Genomic DNA, 19,339 nt, shown 5'->3' on the forward strand with positions numbered 1-19,339 from the left:
GATCACACTGATGTCGGATTTGTTTTAAAAGGCCTTATTAAAATGCTGATGGTAATCCTATGTGTAAATGTGCGAGCGTAGGTGTACTGACGGACATGTTATCCGAATTTTTAACTTGTCGATCCCACTTCTGATGTCGGATTTATTTTAACTAGCCTTTTTAAAATATTAATGGTAACCCCATATGTAAAAGTGCGCGTGAAGGGTTATTACACTTGGAGTAATAGTACTGTTCGACATGTCCGGGATTTTAATGTGTCAATCCCACTTCTGATGTCGGATTTATTTTAACTGGCCTTTTAAAAATATGAATGGTAACCCTATACGTATGTTAATTTGCGTGTGTAGGGTTACCATCAGTACTATTTAGGGCATGTAGATTTTTACTGTGTCGATCCCACTTCTGATGTCGGATAATAGACAACAGTAGCCCTATAATGTAAATGTGTGTGTGAATGGATCCACGCCTTATGTCGATTAGCCGATAAGTGTACGGTTTATTATAGAGTTATCGATTTGAAGCGTGCGGTGAACTGTGTTCATGTCGAGTGCGTAGAAAATTATAAGGGTATCTAGTTATAGTGTAGGAAAATTCATTGTTGCTTTTTCAACTTATCGAGTCGATCCTCAGTTGGACTAAAACGATATTTTAATAGTTATTGACCAACCGGCGAATCACCTTTTTTTAACTTGAAATATCAGCAGGTTTTAGTACATGTATAATACAAATATAGAATAGTTATGTATATTTTATAAATCGCGAGCCCTTTTAAGAGTTATAGAATAGTAGCACAAAAAACTAATATGGTCACATTAAGTAAATCGAAAATATCAACCGGACGTGTTTTGAATCACTTGTTGTAGCGCACGGGAGTGTGGACGTACTTAAAATATTTGTAAGGATTTCTAAATTGCTGTAAAATGTAGTATCAATAGTTTCAAGTACTATCAAAACGTAAATTTCTTTATGGGGTAATAAATTGTAGTCATCAAAAACCCTTTTGTAAATAATGTTCGGTAGCAACCAAGTTTAAAGTGCCAAGATAAATCTAATCGTTCCCGTATTGGCCAAACTGTATCAAAATTTGGATTATATTTGTTGAAACTTCAGAGTTTATTTTGTTAGTACATAGCGACTTGTAGAGTAGATTCTGATCTAAGTATGTAGTTCTTCAAAAGTAGCTTTTCTTGCCACTATGGTTCATATAAAGGAATAACAGTCAAGGTATCACAATAACTAGGTTGTGATGTGTTCGAAACAATCATAAGTATAGAAAGTGTATAGGTTAAACAACAGAGCATTTTGCTTTTGGATATCAAATTTTGCTCAATTTTTGGGAGACTACCCACCAAAATTACAAGCAAAAACGTTTAACTGCCTGATTGTATAGTCTCTAAATCAGAATACTATACATTTTGTATCCGTATGAAGCCTACCCTATTGTAAATATAAGCCAAAAGTGCCTAAACTTCCATTCAGTAAGTTAAGGTAGAACGTGAGAGTAGGATAGAGGATAGACTCCGCTGTGCCAAAGCAATTTTGTTCAGTTCTCCGTCCCTTTCTGTGCGATCATTTTGGCTTTTAACATCTTCCATCTCTTTCGTAGGAACTAGTCACACTTTGACTGCTACGCACATGACAATATTGTTTCGTATGTATGTTGTATTCATTTAACATTTTACCTAAACATTTGTCAAAATATTCGATTCTACTTTTTCTATTTGACGTTTGTGTAGGTGAAGAATTTATATGTTCTTATGAATGACGAGTCCATAATTTTAACTTAGGATATGTCAATTTCATTATATTAACTAGATTTTAATTGTTAAAGTTTAGATTTGGTAAAGAACTTGTTTTGTATAATAATCATGTTCAATATGTATATCGGTTTACAAATATTATCTCAATGGTTATTGTTTAAAAATTAACGTGATTTGGTTATTGTTTTATTTGTACTATATTTCGATTTTAAATTCTTGCACACGTGAGTCATGGTGAGGATGACTCGTAGTTTAATTTTAGGGTAATTAGCTATAGTTCTGGTCCAAGCAAGTAGGAGTAGGAACGGATAAAGAACTTGCTTGAATCAATAACTATGGCTCGCACGCCTCCTCGCTGGCCGAGCAACCAAGAGCGTCTAACCATTTAATATACAATAGTACAAACGATTTATGCAACTCTATGTTAGAGGCATGATGATGATGCGTAGAATTTATGCAACTCTATGTTAGAGGCATGATGATGATGCGTAGAATTTACACCACTAAGCTGCCCAACATGCCAACAGAAAAGAAGTGTGGATAACCTGGAACACTGGTCTGATCTAATGTAACGAATGTTTTTGATCTTGTTTATCAGTTAACGATTTCTAACTGACCATTAACCTGTCCTCTCCCAAGGCTCATATCTAAAGGATAGGGCCATACGTACATTATTAAAGCAACTTTCATTTTAAGTCAATGCTAGTGGGACAGGACAGGTTAAGGGAGTCGCCACAATGTCGACTCTAAACCTATATAAACCGACAAGGAAAAGTTCCATGACAATGTCGGAAGGACTATAAAAACATTATTTATCTCGTTTTAGCTCAGACGATTGGTCAGATACAGAGATTAGTCAGTAACACATTGAGCGATTAAGTGTGCCCTGAAGGTATCGGCTTAACATATTATTTTAATTCATTTCCGTACGGTTGAGACGCTCTGTCGGTTCAGGCCAAAGCTAATCCTTCTGCTCAATTTCACTCGTAGTAAGTAAAATGTTGAACAAGATGTTATTTATGTTACGCCGGATTATATTAGTGTTATTGTAAGTTTATTTGGAACAGTAGCGTAAGGTAGGTGTTGAGGCGGGCGCTTCGCTGTGGTTCATGTTATAATATGATGGCCAGTGGACTCTTGTTCATTTGCAGACTTATAGGCTCATTTTGAAGACATTTTCTGAGATGTACATAAGGTTCTTTTTGCTTTGTACCATATGATTTATACTCTGGGTTCGATTCAATTTGTTTTGTAAATAAATATTTTCGCCTTGTGCAAATGTGCAAATTTTGGTTATTATTTTAATTTCCTTTGTCTGTTTTAGTAAGTTTATTTTGTAGCCAACGAAAATCTTACAGAACTTTGGATTTAAGACACCTAAATCTTTAAAAAACACTTCATTCACTCCATTTTATGTGTATCTTTATAAACTTAAAGTCCAAATGTTAAATAATCAACCTCGTACTGATTATTTTCGCTAACAAACTTTGAATATAACATAAATGGTTAACGAACTTGTAATATAAAAATAACATAACCTTTTGTGAGTCCCACAGCGAAGCACCCCCGGCCGTCCCAGCTCACGGTGTAAGCAATATGCGAGAGGACTGTTTCTATGCGTTGCCTGTTTTGTGCCATAACTGCGGGCACTCACCCCGCACACCAAGTTTAAAACCCTTATTTTCAGTGGTATAAATACTATTTTAGAATGTCAAAAAGACACATCTACTTAAGACCAGATACTGAAATGACAGTACGATTGGTCTTCTTTAGGACCACCCCACACTAGCGTCATTGAGCGTCGACGTCTAGTAAGCGCTATGGGAAATGGCGTCGCTGTGCAGTTGCGTTGCGCCAACGTTGCGTCGAGCAGCAGTCATAAAGTTGACTACACGCCGACGCTCCGGAGACGCTAGTGTGGGGGTGGCCCATATTCGGCCGAACTGTCAATTTAGTACAAAATTGATAAAAGCAATATGATTGGGTTGTAAATTTGGCCAATCGAATTGTCATTTTATCTTGGATATAAAAATACAGCGTTGATTCAGTACAAAATTATAATTTGAAGTGATGAAGGTGTGCCGAGTCAGATGCCCGCAGTGCAGATTGTCAGATAAATCATATTTATTTATATATTTTATTAAAGTTTCGAGTGTTGGAGAGTTTTACGCGATTTGACAAACCAAGGCTTCTGGCAATCGACGCTTTGGACACTTTCGCTTGTAGTATAATTTTGCTCTTTGTAAATTGGACTCTGTCGCGGGGCACTAAGTCGAGTATTACCGCGCGACGCGGGCTAGACTATGTACGTGGTTTCGGATAGGTTAATTACGATAACTGTACGCAATGTATTAATAAAGATCTTATTTTTATACCGTTTGTTTTTGTGATTATATTATAATACCTATACTTAATATATAATAAGAGGTCAACTCGAAAGCACTAAGAAAAGTAAGCAAATAAAAAAATAAATTAAATATCTTTATTTTGTTAAGTATAAAATATTAAAGCATTAATTGCAAAAGTTTAAACATTGCATTTTAAATATAAATTGATTTCATCACAAAAATAAACATATTTATTAAAATATTTTTATCCTAACACTAGCGACTTTATCTAACAGTTTTAAATTCAACGTCGAATCTTTATCCATTCCTTACTTTCACATTAGATAATAATTTTAAGTTTTATACAGTTCTTAACCTTTTAGACGCCAATGACCGATATATCCGCACCGTAGGTTTAACGCCAAAGACCGATTAATCGATCACAGACCACAGAGCAACATCGACCTACGTGCATATACATAAAGTTCAACTTCAGTTTTGACACTTCAATGATGTGGTGTCTGAGTTTTGTGTTCGACACGGCGTGGAAAAGGTTAAAAGGGACACTGATTTCCAAGTAAAAATACTTGAACACACGTTAAACGTCTACTAAACGTTGGTCAATATCATCAAACAATAATTATAGCACCATACACCACTCCGTGACCCGTAAGGTCTCCGTTCATCAAGGCTCCTATGCTCCATAAACTCGCCATCAGATATATCAGAGCGGTAAAGGTCCTCACAAATATCTGAACACGCTTCTATTGTCAAGGTGCTGTTCGTGTTCCGATATTATTGAGCACCCAGGCCTCTCCGACATACTCTATACGGCTGCCGCTTTAACAAGAGGGAATGCAAGTTGACTAGCGCCTTTTGTCGTCTAAGCCGGCCGCCGCCCGCGTCCCCACGGAGTCCCACGCTTGCCGCATAGCCTGGATAACAAGTCATACTTTTTAAATGTAGGTATTCATCAGGACAGTTACATTTTGATTGCCAGATTGTTTTTATACATTATATTTTCTACTTTAATCCGAACAAAATAAAGTCGATATTAGTATGCCGCCCAAACAACATTTCATATTTTGATCACCGCAAAGATTCATGTAAGTATCAGTCATAAACTTGTAACCAAGAAGTAGGTACTTACTTCAGTAGTATAAGTAGTATGACGCTTATGGAAGTAGAGGGACAGAGTGTACAACCATAGAGAAAAAAATACATAGAGTGCTCACTCCATACATCAGTTCAGACTATTAATTTCAGTGTCTACATCTAGCATCGAGTAGCGGAACTATCAGTACTGCTACTTGACAATAGATGTAGCACCGACCGGAAAGTCTTATCTCAACAACAGAAGACTTTCCGGTCGGTGCTACATGTATTGTCAAGTAGCAGTACTGATAGTTCCGCTACTCGATGCTAGATGCTAATAGTCTTTTTGGTACTAAAACTGATGTATGGAGTGAGCACTCTATGTATTTTTTTCTCTATGGTACAACTATTATACTTACTTTACTCTTTGGTCTACAGTCGCCATCAGATATATCGGAGCGGCCAAGGTGTTCACAATATCTGAAACACCTTCACAATAGAGGCGTGTTCAGATATTTGTGAATGCCTTGGCCGCGCCGATATATCTGATGGCGACTGTCCAACATCACGCAAAATAAATGACGTGCGCTGCAGTGGGCTTCTCTATGATAAATGAGCAGTTTATCATATAAAAGGGAAGTAGGGAAGTAAAATTTACATACACGTATTTAATACATGTCCATCTTCGTCAGGCTTTGTGACTTGGCGTAGCCCCTTACGCATGTGTAGCGCTAGATTTCCATTTAGCAGAAGGATTTTGTGACTAAAACAAAAGATGCTTACGCATTCTCGCAAGAAGTCTGCTATTTCGTCGAGCTGTACGCCCACGTCGCGCATGTTGCCCGTCACTCTGGAAACAGACAAGAAGGTAAGTAGGTAAAGAACCGCGAGCTTGTAGTTGCAATTCTTTGAAGGGAATTTTCTTACTATTTGTTTAATAGCTCATTCCATTCGCGGAAGGAACTTTCTGTAAAACCGCACAGTGCGCGATGAGAGCCCTAAGCTGCTACAGACGAGCGGCAATATAGGCGGGCTGTAGATCACCTTCCGCATTTATTGAGCCCAATGGAAATGGAGTCAAAGCTGCAGATTAGGTACCTACTGTTCCGATATTTTCTGACTATTCTCCTCTCATCTTATTTTCCTGCAGAACAGAATCCGTAAAGATCCTGAGAAAAAGGTCTTTAGAATGTAAGTTTAAGTTGTAAAGGTATCTTCACCTGCTGTAGGCCCACACCAGCAGCACCAGCGCCGCAGCCTGCCCCACCGCCACCACGGTCTGCACGCCCGCCGCCGCGCCGAGCACGCTCAGCAGGTACCCGAGGATGGCCAGCGTCGCGAACACCGCCTGCGTGCCCGCCAGCTTGAAGGTATATCCTCACCTGCTGTAGGCCCACACGGCCAGCAGCACCAGCGCCGCCAGCGCCGCAGCCTGCCCCACCGCCACCACGGTCTGCACGCCCGCCGCCGCGCCGAGCACGCTCAGCAGGTACCCGAGGATGGCCAGCGTCGCGAACACCGCCTGCGTGCCCGCCAGCTTGAAGGTATATCCTCACCTGCTGTAGGCCCACACGGCCAGCAGCACCAGCGCCGCCAGCGCCGCGGCCTGCCCCACCGCCACCACGGTCTGCACGCCCGCCGCCGCGCCGAGCACGCTCAGCAGGTACCCGAGGATGGCCAGCGTCGCGAACACCGCCTGCGTGCCCGCCAGCTTGAAGGTATATCCTCACCTGCTGTAGGCCCACACGGCCAGCAGCACCAGCGCCGCCAGCGCCGCGGCCTGCCCCACCGCCACCACGGTCTGCACGCCCGCCGCCGCGCCGAGCACGCTCAGCAGGTACCCGAGGATGGCCAGCGTCGCGAACACCGCCTGCGTGCCCGCCAGCTTGAAGGTATATCCTCACCTGCTGTAGGCCCACACGGCCAGCAGCATCAGCGCCGCCAGCGCCGCGGCCTGCCCCACCGCCACCACGGTCTGCACGCCCGCCGCCGCGCCGAGCACGCTCAGCAGGTACCCGAGGATGGCCAGCGTCGCGAACACCGCCTGCGTGCCCGCCAGCTTGAAGGTATATCCTCACCTGCTGTAGGCCCACACGGCCAGCAGCACCAGCGCCGCCAGCGCCGCGGCCTGCCCCACCGCCACCACGGTCTGCACGCCCGCCGCCGCGCCGAGCACGCTCAGCAGGTACCCGAGGATGGCCAGCGTCGCGAACACCGCCTGCGTGCCCGCCAGCTTGAAGGTATATCCTCACCTGCTGTAGGCCCACACGGCCAGCAGCATCAGCGCCGCCAGCGCCGCGGCCTGCCCCACCGCCACCACGGTCTGCACGCCCGCCGCCGCGCCGAGCACGCTCAGCAGGTACCCGAGGATGGCCAGCGTCGCGAACACCGCCTGCGTGCCCGCCAGCTTGAAGGTATATCCTCACCTGCTGTAGGCCCACACGGCCAGCAGCATCAGCGCCGCCAGCGCCGCGGCCTGCCCCACCGCCACCACGGTCTGCACGCCCGCCGCCGCGCCGAGCACGCTCAGCAGGTACCCGAGGATGGCCAGCGTCGCGAACACCGCCTGCGTGCCCGCCAGCTTGAAGGTATATCCTCACCTGCTGTAGGCCCACACGGCCAGCAGCACCAGCGCCGCCAGCGCCGCGGCCTGCCCCACCGCCACCACGGTCTGCACGCCCGCCGCCGCGCCGAGCACGCTCAGCAGGTACCCGAGGATGGCCAGCGTCGCGAACACCGCCTGCGTGCCCGCCAGCTTGAAGGTATATCCTCACCTGCTGTAGGCCCACACGGCCAGCAGCATCAGCGCCGCCAGCGCCGCGGCCTGCCCCACCGCCACCACGGTCTGCACGCCCGCCGCCGCGCCGAGCACGCTCAGCAGGTACCCGAGGATGGCCAGCGTCGCGAACACCGCCTGCGTGCCCGCCAGCTTGAAGGTATATCCTCACCTGCTGTAGGCCCACACGGCCAGCAGCATCAGCGCCGCCAGCGCCGCGGCCTGCCCCACCGCCACCACGGTCTGCACGCCCGCCGCCGCGCCGAGCACGCTCAGCAGGTACCCGAGGATGGCCAGCGTCGCGAACACCGCCTGCGTGCCCGCCAGCTTGAAGGTATATCCTCACCTGCTGTAGGCCCACACGGCCAGCAGCATCAGCGCCGCCAGCGCCGCGGCCTGCCCCACCGCCACCACGGTCTGCACGCCCGCCGCCGCGCCGAGCACGCTCAGCAGGTACCCGAGGATGGCCAGCGTCGCGAACACCGCCTGCGTGCCCGCCAGCTTGAAGGTATATCCTCACCTGCTGTAGGCCCACACGGCCAGCAGCATCAGCGCCGCCAGCGCCGCGGCCTGCCCCACCGCCACCACGGTCTGCACGCCCGCCGCCGCGCCGAGCACGCTCAGCAGGTACCCGAGGATGGCCAGCGTCGCGAACACCGCCTGCGTGCCCGCCAGCTTGAAGGTATATCCTCACCTGCTGTAGGCCCACACGGCCAGCAGCATCAGCGCCGCCAGCGCCGCGGCCTGCCCCACCGCCACCACGGTCTGCACGCCCGCCGCCGCGCCGAGCACGCTCAGCAGGTACCCGAGGATGGCCAGCGTCGCGAACACCGCCTGCGTGCCCGCCAGCTTGAAGGTATATCCTCACCTGCTGTAGGCCCACACGGCCAGCAGCATCAGCGCCGCCAGCGCCGCGGCCTGCCCCACCGCCACCACGGTCTGCACGCCCGCCGCCGCGCCGAGCACGCTCAGCAGGTACCCGAGGATGGCCAGCGTCGCGAACACCGCCGGCGTGCCCGCCAGCTTGAAGGTATATCCTCACCTGCTGTAGGCCCACACGGCCAGCAGCATCAGCGCCGCCAGCGCCGCGGCCTGCCCCACCGCCACCACGGTCTGCACGCCCGCCGCCGCGCCGAGCACGCTCAGCAGGTACCCGAGGATGGCCAGCGTCGCGAACACCGCCGGCGTGCCCGCCAGCTTGAAGATGTTCTTGCCCTCGTTGTGGTCTTTTAGTTGTTTGTATTGCTCTTCTAGTTCCTGTCATTGATTTTTTAGAATCATTTTTAAGACATAAGTATATGTACCTACCGAATGTACGAACTCTCTTTACGGCTCTTAACTAGTGTCAAAATCTATCGAAATACTTATGGGAGTTTAAAATAATTACCACTTTTCTCTTGCGTCCGATCTTACTGAGAGATGCCTTACGGCTGATCTAGGCAGCGCGCGAACTCGCATGCGATTTTAGTTACCATTGCGGACTGTTGGTTACGTCCAATTCAACCGACCGATCAAAACCCGCAATGTAATGAAACTCGCATGCGAATTTTCGCATCGTCTAAATAAGCCCTTTTAGACTTCTTCTATTGACTCGGGTGGAGCCAAAAATACCGCGCTCCGATATGCCAATCATATATCTTAATCTAAGCGGTCAATCAATCTCAAATACCCGTGATTGCCACCATTAGAACGCGGGATCTTACCTAAGTACCTTCTCTTCTTCTAGTCTTTGCCTCATTAACGAGTTGTTAAACTGCAGTCATTTGGAAGTTACTTATTAGAAGAAGAAGAAGAAGAAGAAATACATTTATTTTAACGCCACAACATGAATACAAAGAAAAATTAGTTGATTAGTTGGTTCCCCAGTTGGACTGATCTGTATGTAGTTTGAATTTATGAGGTAAAAAATTATGTTATCCTCCGGAGAGGTGTTTTTAGGGTTCCGTAGCCAAATGGCAAAAAACGGAATCCTTATAGATTCGTCATGTCTGTCTGTCTGTCTGTCCGTCTGTCCGTCCGTATGTCACAGTCACTTTTCTCCGAAACTATAAGAACTATACTGTTGAAACTTGGTAAGTAGATGTATTCTGTGAACCGCATTAAGATTTTCACACAAAAATAGAAAAAAAAACAATAAATTTTTGGGGTTCCCCATACATAGAACTGAAACTCAATTTTTTTTTTCATCAAACCCATACGTGTGGGGTATCTATGGATAGGTCTTCAAAAATGATATTGAGGTTTCTAATATAATTTTTTTCTAAACTGAATAGTTTGCGCGAGAGACACTTCCAAAGTGGTAAAATGTGTGTCCCCCCCTGTAACTTCTAAAATAACAGAATGATAAAACTAAAAAAAATATATGATGTACATTACCATGTAAACTTCCACCGAAAATTGGTTTGAACGAGATCTAGTAAGTAGTTTTTTTTTTAATACGTCATAAATCGCCTAAATACTTCATGGGCGAGTCAGACTCGCACTTGGCCGCTTTTTATTTCAACAGGTTACCTTAATGAGTTGCGCTTCATAAGTGCTAGCTAGCTCGTCCCCGCCCATCTTCCGCTTGGCGTGGAAGGCGTGCAGCGCCTTGTCTCTCGCGCGGCGGTGCTCGTCGTCGAGCCGGCGCGGCGGCAGGTAGGGCTGCGCGCCGCCGCACACGTCCTCCATCACCGTGTCGTACACCTCGCGGGCTTCGGCCACGGCTGAGAGATTATTCGCTTCGGCGGTAGCCTGGAAAGATAAAGCAAATATTGAGAACCGTCTACGCTACGTCTGCACACCAAGTGTAAAATTAAAAAAATCTGACAGGACCTAGTGAGATTTTGTAACTTATCTTAGGAATTTTCCGTCAAAATTTTTAACCGCATCCGATTGTGCTTATATTAGCCGCTTGCGATATTACGAGTAGCGTTTCCTGTTGGTGGAAATAACACAAACATCCTTTCGTGGACTAAAAAATAGTAGAGATTATTAGAGGAGCTTTGTGATGCTGGCTTAGGATAAAATACATTGAGAATAATCTTAGGTTCGGGTAGCTCGGTACATTGATGTAAGCCTTGAAGTAGAGCAGCAGGTCGCGGGGCCGCACCGGCTGGCCTTGGATGGCCTTGGGAAATAAAGCGGGCGACAGAAGCGACGATAGCACCAGCTGACGGAAACTTTGCACTCGGAGCTCATGTCTGGAATATTTAATAAGGCCCTACCTCGAGTATAGACTTAGGCTCAGGTAGCTCGCTGCCGTTGAACACGTTGATGTACGCCTTGAAGTATAGCAGCAGGTCGCGCGCCCGCACCGGCTGGCCTTGGATGGCCTTGGGAAGCAAAGCGTCGGGAGACAGCAGCGAGGGCACCAGCTGACGGAGGGACTCTTTAAACTCGGGGCTGGTGTCTGGAAATGGGAGTAAAAACTATTTTATCCCCACATCACATCCATTGTAAATATCCGCAATGAAGTTACAGGACTTACAGGAGGTCGAACGAGACATAAACCTTAATATGGTTGTCAGTTTTTGCTATATAGCTCAAGATTATGACGTCATTTCCCGGAAAATAAAGGCAAAGATCATGTGTTCAATCTAGAAGAAGCAAATTTTTGTTATTTTTTACAACTTCGTCGGAAATTAATTTTGGGGCATATGAACAAACCATTGTTCTTATCGTCTGTTGATTTAAAACGCACTGCTGAGTCTCCGGAAGCTACTGAGGGGTTTTCTTAGTTCTTAAATTCGGAATTACCAGCAAGTTTTCCGTTGAAGTGCGGGTTGGTGGCGACGGTGAGGCCGGGGTGCGGCATGAGGAAGCAGGCCAGCTGATCAAAGCAAGACGCCACGTGTCGGCGCAGCGCTTGGAGCTCCTCGTGTTGGCCTTCATGCACCTGCAAGTCGATGAAAGGACGTCTTTCAGGTAAGCAGGTTTTAACCGAGACTTTACATAGGTGATGATGATGATGATGATGCTCTCCTGACCGATTTCGGCCACAGCGACTGTGTGCTCTGGAGTAGGCAATTTTTAACTCGTGTTATTAAATTGTAGCTGATCCACTCTCTGGTGTGCTCTTAGGTGGCTCACGTACCCTATCTTCTCGCTAAATAACCGAGTGCATTTTCACATTACATAGGTACCTATATACAATTCCTAAAGGGACTTAAAATTTCTGATTATGCACTCTAACGCCAATAGAGATGTGCTTCAAACTCGTAAGCACCTTGGGCGCTCCAATATATCTGATGATAATGATGACTGTAGATAAGTCAGCTTGGGCAAGTGCCCCATTGGAAAAGGTGCGCCTGCCCTAGAATGCAGGTATGGCAGGTGTGGTAGGTGTGGTGGTGTGGATATTTAATATGTGGCGTAAGAGTTAGAGGCCCTAAAGCTTCCACCATTCATGACCACACTTTTCCTTTTCTTTGGTGGGAACAGTTCGGACATTATAGAATGACGTTTCGGCAGACACCCTAACTTTAATAGGACAGAATAGCTGGTACAAGTCTCATACCGCGACTCAAAGTCTATGTAGATAACACGTTAGGGACTGCCTCGTAGATTGAAGTCCACCTGAAAATATTTTTTTTATTTTTAAGTAATGACCTCAAGCCGCTTGTCAAGCAGTTGTTGTCCGCCGGCGGCTCCGTACGGGTGGTCGTAGGGGAAGCTCCAGTCGCGGACTAGGAGCTGCAGCCGCTGGAAGGGCTTGCCCACGCTGCTCTGCGCTGCTAAACGCCCGTACTCCGTGAACAGCTGGGGACATAGATATTTTAGGATAATTATTTATTTGCTTGTATAGGGCTGGGCACAGGCTGCCGTCTCTCATCCACGCATCTCTGTCCAGGGCAATATAACAATATTTGGCCAGTGCAATCGAAAGAGATCAAGCTCGCTCAGCCATAATATCTACGTCTGGGTCTATCATGAGTATCATGACACCGTTATGGAGTAAAGCTAGTACAGTCAATTACACGATGAAGGAAAATATTATGACTAACTGCATACATCTGCGAAGAAGCTCAATAAAGTATGAATGAAGTATTTACCTAAGAGGCTTAAACTAGCCTAACGCTCTTGGTGCGTAGCAGTGTGATTAAAGTGATAATAAACGACTTAATATCTAATCAAAATAAATAGGTAGGTACCTACTAATCAGAATTTTCTGTGTGAAAGTATGTCTTGTTTTCATAATGGTATGACAAGACTCGCACGCAGCCAGATGTGCTGATTGTTTGGCATCGAAAGATGCATTGTATACTGACCTGCAAGTGTTGCAGATCATCTTCCTCAATGTTTTGTGACAGGTTGTAGATCTGCACAGAAGACAGCATGGTGGACAGTGCAAAGATTGTGGCATTGTCACGCACTGTCGACTCACTGTCGAACGTGCCTTGCGTGTCCATAAGTAAGATCACCACCTGACAAAAGACAATTAACGAATCAGCTTTAATCAGCTAATGATAACCGGCAAACTGGATGGTAGGTACGCGATCAAGAGAAACCGGTGTTCGCAAAGAGCTTTACATAATACCGATGTCAGGCTAATATCCATCAAGCTGAAGATCGCAACAAGTGGATATAATTCTGCGATTGAAGCTATTTACGATCGTTACCAGTGAAGGACCAATATAAGCTATCAAGAATCTACTACTCTACCTTCTCTCCATTGCTGAGAGTGGCCTTGAAAGGCTGAGACCAGAGCAGCAGACCGGTGGTGTCTCGCTCGGAGCCCCCGCGCCAACTGAAGCCCTGCAGCGGCGCGTCTTCCGCGCCCATCCAATCGCCGCTGTCCCCCAAGTTGTACTGGAAAATTGAAATAATTCTGACTTGAAAGTGAACTCAAACAAGTAATTTCATCTAGTTAGGTACTTATATAAAATGTTGGTTTGTTTCTTTTGACGAAGACGAACTTTGCAATCTTCCAAAAAAATTGTTAGTAGGTATTTTGACCACTATTATACTCTTTGCTATTCAGCAAGCACCTCCTGCCAGCTCCTGCCAACTGGACAACTGTCAACAACCGCTTACTCTATGGCTAAGAGGTGTACATAGAGGTGTGATGCTAATATTTTAAGAAGTTGTATTGTGTTCTTTGGCCCTGCCCGTCTATCAAGGCAATCATTTATAGTGGTAGAGCAGAGAGGGCATCTCACTTTAGACGGTAGGTACGAGTAATCAGAAGTACCTAAGATGAAGATAAGACTCCTTACCTTGTGATGTAGATATCTAAGGAAGAAGTCAAGCAGGAAGCTCTTCCCCTTCCTGAAGGCTCCAGCCACGGAGACCACGACAACTGGCCGCTCCTTAATGTCCTCACGCAGCAGTAAGGCAGAGAGGGCATCTAGCTCCAGCTCGAAGGAGTGTTCGGGCCCCGGGGACACCACTTGGATGCCACGACCCGACTCTAGTGACTCGATTTTGTCTGGAATGTGAGGATTTCAAAATTGTTCAATATATAGGTGGGCACAGCTAGTGAGCCACATAAATACGTAGAAACAGGAAATCTCCATATAGCGCCGCGTAGATAAATCTTTATAGTGAATGGCGCTAAGTATTTATAATGATTGCATTTCAGCATTGTGTGTAACTTCTAAAGGTACTCGTAGTCTGAGCAGCAGCACATCACAAGGTCTAATTAAGGCGCCATCTACGAAAGCTGTCAGTTAACAGTGTGGGCGACGATAAACCAGTCGTAACATCCATTATAAATAGATGAATTTGGAATAGGTAGTAGGTACCTAAGTACCTATGCCTATTACGTGAAAATACAATAAACAACTAAATTAGCTTCCCAATGACTGTGACGATGTAAATCAGTAGGTATTATTATACCTACGAATGAGTGGTAAATCAATCAATAATATCACGACAAACAAAGGGGACGATCTCTCCCATATCAAAGCGACGCTAACTTTTATTGGAGCTGTGGAAACGATTGATTTTGCAATGACGTGGCGAGTGAGGTGATGAGGTCATATGTGGGACCGGACCAATTGCTTTTAATATTAAATGCGAATTGGCCATCGAATACATTCGATATTTGCATGGTCTATTTCTCATAATCTTACAAATTAAGTATAGGTACCTAATTAGTGTTCCTGTACCTGTTGGTTTATGTAAATTCTTATACCTATTGTTATGTTTTTTGCATACCTAAACTACTAGCATTTATTGTGATAAAACTTTAGTAAACTGTATAAGATTAAAACTAATTGCTAGGTATACAACATATATGTTACCTTATGTATACTTATGTCGTACATGATTGCAATGATTACATTGCTATTTATTTGAACGCGATTAAAAAATAAAATTCTGTTTTGTTTTGTACCTATTTAAAATTCACAAAAGTTCATTAGGTAGATAGCAACCTACCTACTTAGTGAATGTAGTAATACATATGACAACATTGTTTTAACGTAGAGGTACCTACCTAATAAATTCGGTGTCGCGACCTGCCATAAATATTTATTAGTCGTTAGGTATATACTACAACAACTTAACAACTCCACGTTTTATATACATATGGACCTCTACTTAATACCTACCTAATATACTGAACTCGCAGTAGTCACAATATTTTATTCACAATGGTTAACCTATAGGTAGGTTAGTCCCTTGTTATTTTTGTAATAAGAAACTTAAGTATCAAGTGTTTAAATAGCATACCTACAGAGTACATGTTAATTCCTCATCCTCATTTTAGCGTTTTCCCGATTGCATCCTATTAATGGGGGCCCGGGATCAGCTATATGTAGCATAATCTTTCTAGGTACCTAAGGTTTCTTCGCGATGTCTTCTTTCGGGGTAAAGCGATTAGTAGGGTAAGTACAGACAGTCAGCAGCAGAAGTTGCTAAGCGGGCGAGGTGTTCAAAATTACCTTGACGCGCTCTTATTCTCTTAACAATAAAGTCGCGTAAAGATCATTTTGAGCACCTCGACCGCTGAGCGACTATTGCTACTGACTGTACAGTCACGGACTTTTTAATTTTCGAGTCATTTAGAGTTTAAGTAGGTACTTTACATTAGACATTTCATATCGTTAGTATTGACAACCAAATTAGGGGCTATACATAAACTACGTCATTTCAAATTAGGGGGGGGGGGGGGGTCTGGACATCGGATGATGGTAGCAAGACGTAGGAGGAAACGGGGTCATTCGAAGCATGATTAATATCAAAATGATATTTCATAAATATAATAGGTAATATAAGTTCCACGAAACTCCGGTGCTAATTAATTAGTGTATCGTGACCGTTAAACATATAAGTATCTACCTGAGTTAATACATATAGGTGTATTGTTAAGTCCATTGCACTAATAATATTTCACTCTACTTTTATAAAGTGATTTATGCAGTACCTAAACATAAAGAGACGTAGACGAGATTGCGAGACGCATTGCGTTTTAACAGTTGAATATATGCATTAATTAGATAAGTGCAACTGCACCGACGTTCTTCGTTACACGAATGCAACCATTTTACGACACTTTTGCGTTTATAGTTTATACCAGGGATGTTGTGAATATCCGCATCCGCATCCGCGGAACTTCCGCATTATTTTCAACATCCGCATCCGCATCCGCGTAAAATCGAAGCGGATTTAATGCGGATGCGGATGTGGAACAGTTCGGTACAGGAATGTCTTAGCATCGGCGTAAGTGCTAGACTGCTAGGTAATTTAGTCATTAGCCAAAAAAACCTATTAGAAATTAGCAGTCAAGCGTGAGTGGGACTTAATGTACGGAACCCTTGGAACGCGGGTCCGACTCGCACTTGGCCGGTTTATTTAAATAAAAATTACTAAAATGTAATATTTGACGTTTTTTATGTACCTATCTTGACATCCGCATCCGCATCCGCATCCGCGGATGTGAGCCTTTAAAAATCCGCATCCGCATCCGCATTCGCGGATGTAAAAAAATCGGCATCCGCAACATCCCTGGTTTATACGATCGCTTCTAAAGCAGCTCTATATCCTGTAGATGCTCTACATTTTTATTTTGTACAACTTTGTATATTATGTTACATAGGTATCCAGTAGATAAAATACCTCCTAGGCTATTATAAATTATAAATCCAGGAAGCGCGATTTATTAAAGCATTTTATAAAATAAATAAGTAAATAATAAACATTAGCCGAAGCCTTCTGAATCACAGCTGAGATAACTATCTAAAAATAGCACGTAAACACAGCGTAAACACCTGATATAACATTCACGCCGTTTCCAATAAAGCAAACCACAAATTCTTTAGAAAACACAGTATACTCACTTGCCATTGTAAAAAGTTCGACACTAAAAAGTAAATTAGCAGCAGGTGCTCATTTTCCAAAGTTTAATGACTGCTAATGTGTGTTTAGCGTGTGTGCCGACCGTCGGGCGAGGCGCGGCGAGTAAGACTGGCGTAAGGTCATCATTATGATGTCATCGGCCGGCTCTCCACTACGCCAGTGATGTCATACGTCACAATCAGAAGCTGATGCTGTAGGTACATGTGTGCAACGAAACTATGAGTCGAGGGCATTGCTTTAATTGCTATTTGGTGAATTGGTCAAGTACCTTATCGAATACAGTCGCCATCAGATATATCGGAGCGGCCGAGGTGCTCAAAAATATCTGAACACGCACTCTAGCGCCTCGACAATAGAGGCGTGTTCAGATATTTGTGAGCACCTTGGTCGCTCCGATATATCTGATGGCGACTGTACGTAAAAGTACCAATAGTCCAGCAATCTTTACTGAAATTACAAACATCTCATATACATATTTGGATTTCTGCGCGTATATACCTACGTATAAAGTGGTTTATTATGCATCACAATACCGGTGCGCTAATGGTCCTAAATTGGAATCACTCGCTACAATACCACCACTACTATTACCTACCATACCATATGGTTACCATGAACCATTCACTTGCTCGGAACTCACATTCAGTAGACAGTTAGGTACTTGCTGAAGAAGATCTTGTTTTAATAATTATATCGTGTCTTGTGTCACTCAATAGCTTAGTTAGACATTCTAGTTACAGTTAACCGCTATCCATTCAGCGTATAGAGTCTGTGCGGAAAGTGAAGAGTCGTGGAATGTATTGGGCCCCATACATTCCACGACTCTTCTCTTTTCGAACAGACTCTACCTTTCATTGATTGTCGGAGGGCCTACCCTACGTCATTTATTAATTGTGACCCAAATACCCGGTGCATTATTCTCCCTTACGCGAGTAATGCTATTTCTTACATAGTAAACTTAATAACATTTTAAATTAAAAGCGACAAGGTTCTATTAACTACGCTCTACATGTCAACCTGGGGCCCGTTTCTCAAAAGCTTGTAACTTCACTACATAGTATAAAACAAAGCCGCTTCCTCCTGTCTGTCTGTCCCTATGTATGCTTAGATCTTTAAAACTACGCAACGGATTTTGATGCGTCTTTTTTTCAAGAGGAATTTAAGGTTTATGTACTATGTACCTATAATTTGTTAACCCGTGCGAAGCCGGGGCGGGTCGCTAGTGAAGTCCCTTTCTAACAAAAGCTGTCAAAAAGTGACATGCGCTTGTATTACAAGTTACAAGCTTTTGAGAAACGGGCCCCTGATCTCAAACGATACGATAGTTGGCACGTCAGCAACATATATGATCATGGATCATGGAGACGAGCGCACAGTCGAGGGAAAGCACGCTCCGTGTGCACGCATTATCATCTCGGATTCAATTACTCCATGTTCTTTTGCTGCTTATTTCGATTACTCTTGCGTGACAAATGACAAGCCAGGCGGCTATTCCAAGCTATAGTTCGTTTTTTTAGCATTAGAAATAAGGTAAACAATCTTAATGTGTCTTTTAATTGAAAAACACATTTTAAAAATAAGTTACGGCAAATATGTAACAATTATGAATCTAATACGATCATTTATATTCTTCTGCTTTCATAAGTAATAGTTACTGATTTTTAAAAAGCGTTTTTCAATTTAAAGCCATGTCAAGATCGCTTACCTTCTTTCAAGTTCTTTCTAATGCTAAAAAAAACGAACTGGGCAACAGCCGAACCAGTATAGGAAAACCTCCGCTTGCACTAAGTCAGCGGTCGGCAACCACCTGTCAATTGCGGCCCGCGAACCTCCCTGGCTATTTTGTATGTAATATTGACAAAAGACAATGTCTAGTCTAGTCATAAATATTAACAAAATGCGGCCCGCGTCAACTTCGTTACCTACTATGTGGCCCTTGGCTGCTAAAAGGTTGCCGACCGCTGCACTAAGTTGTTACGAGTATAGGAGTCAAATTAGAATATTGATGAACACTGAACAAAGTGAAGAAAGTTTTACGAATAGTGAGCATACACCTAGCGTATGTATACAGACAAATAGGTAGACTAAAAGATAATGT

The 19,339-nt window shown here is 44.5% G+C and overlaps 2 protein-coding genes across 2 annotated transcripts in view; both read right to left on the reverse strand.

Annotated features, from left to right (window-relative positions):
• The window catches only part of LOC134655883 (viral IAP-associated factor homolog), a 219,548-nt gene that overhangs the window by 30,515 nt on the left and 169,694 nt on the right, over nt 1–19,339 (reverse strand). The gene's annotated exons all lie outside the window — the stretch shown is intronic.
• Nucleotides 4,913–17,342, reverse strand: LOC134655860 (atlastin-like). Its single transcript, XM_063511350.1, has 11 exons — nt 17,223–17,342; nt 14,157–14,368; nt 13,603–13,749; nt 13,209–13,364; nt 12,550–12,699; nt 11,698–11,836; nt 11,166–11,350; nt 10,471–10,692; nt 9,002–9,216; nt 5,967–6,033; nt 4,913–5,023 (listed from the first exon to the last, which is right to left on the reverse strand). The coding sequence occupies exons 1-11, from the start codon at nt 17,227–17,229 to the stop codon at nt 4,955–4,957; spliced, it is 1,569 nt and encodes a 522-aa protein (XP_063367420.1). The 5' UTR covers nt 17,230–17,342; the 3' UTR covers nt 4,913–4,954.

Source organism: Cydia amplana, chromosome 17 (genome assembly GCF_948474715.1).
Source record: "Cydia amplana chromosome 17, ilCydAmpl1.1, whole genome shotgun sequence".
Taxonomy (NCBI): Eukaryota; Metazoa; Arthropoda; class Insecta; order Lepidoptera; family Tortricidae; genus Cydia; species Cydia amplana.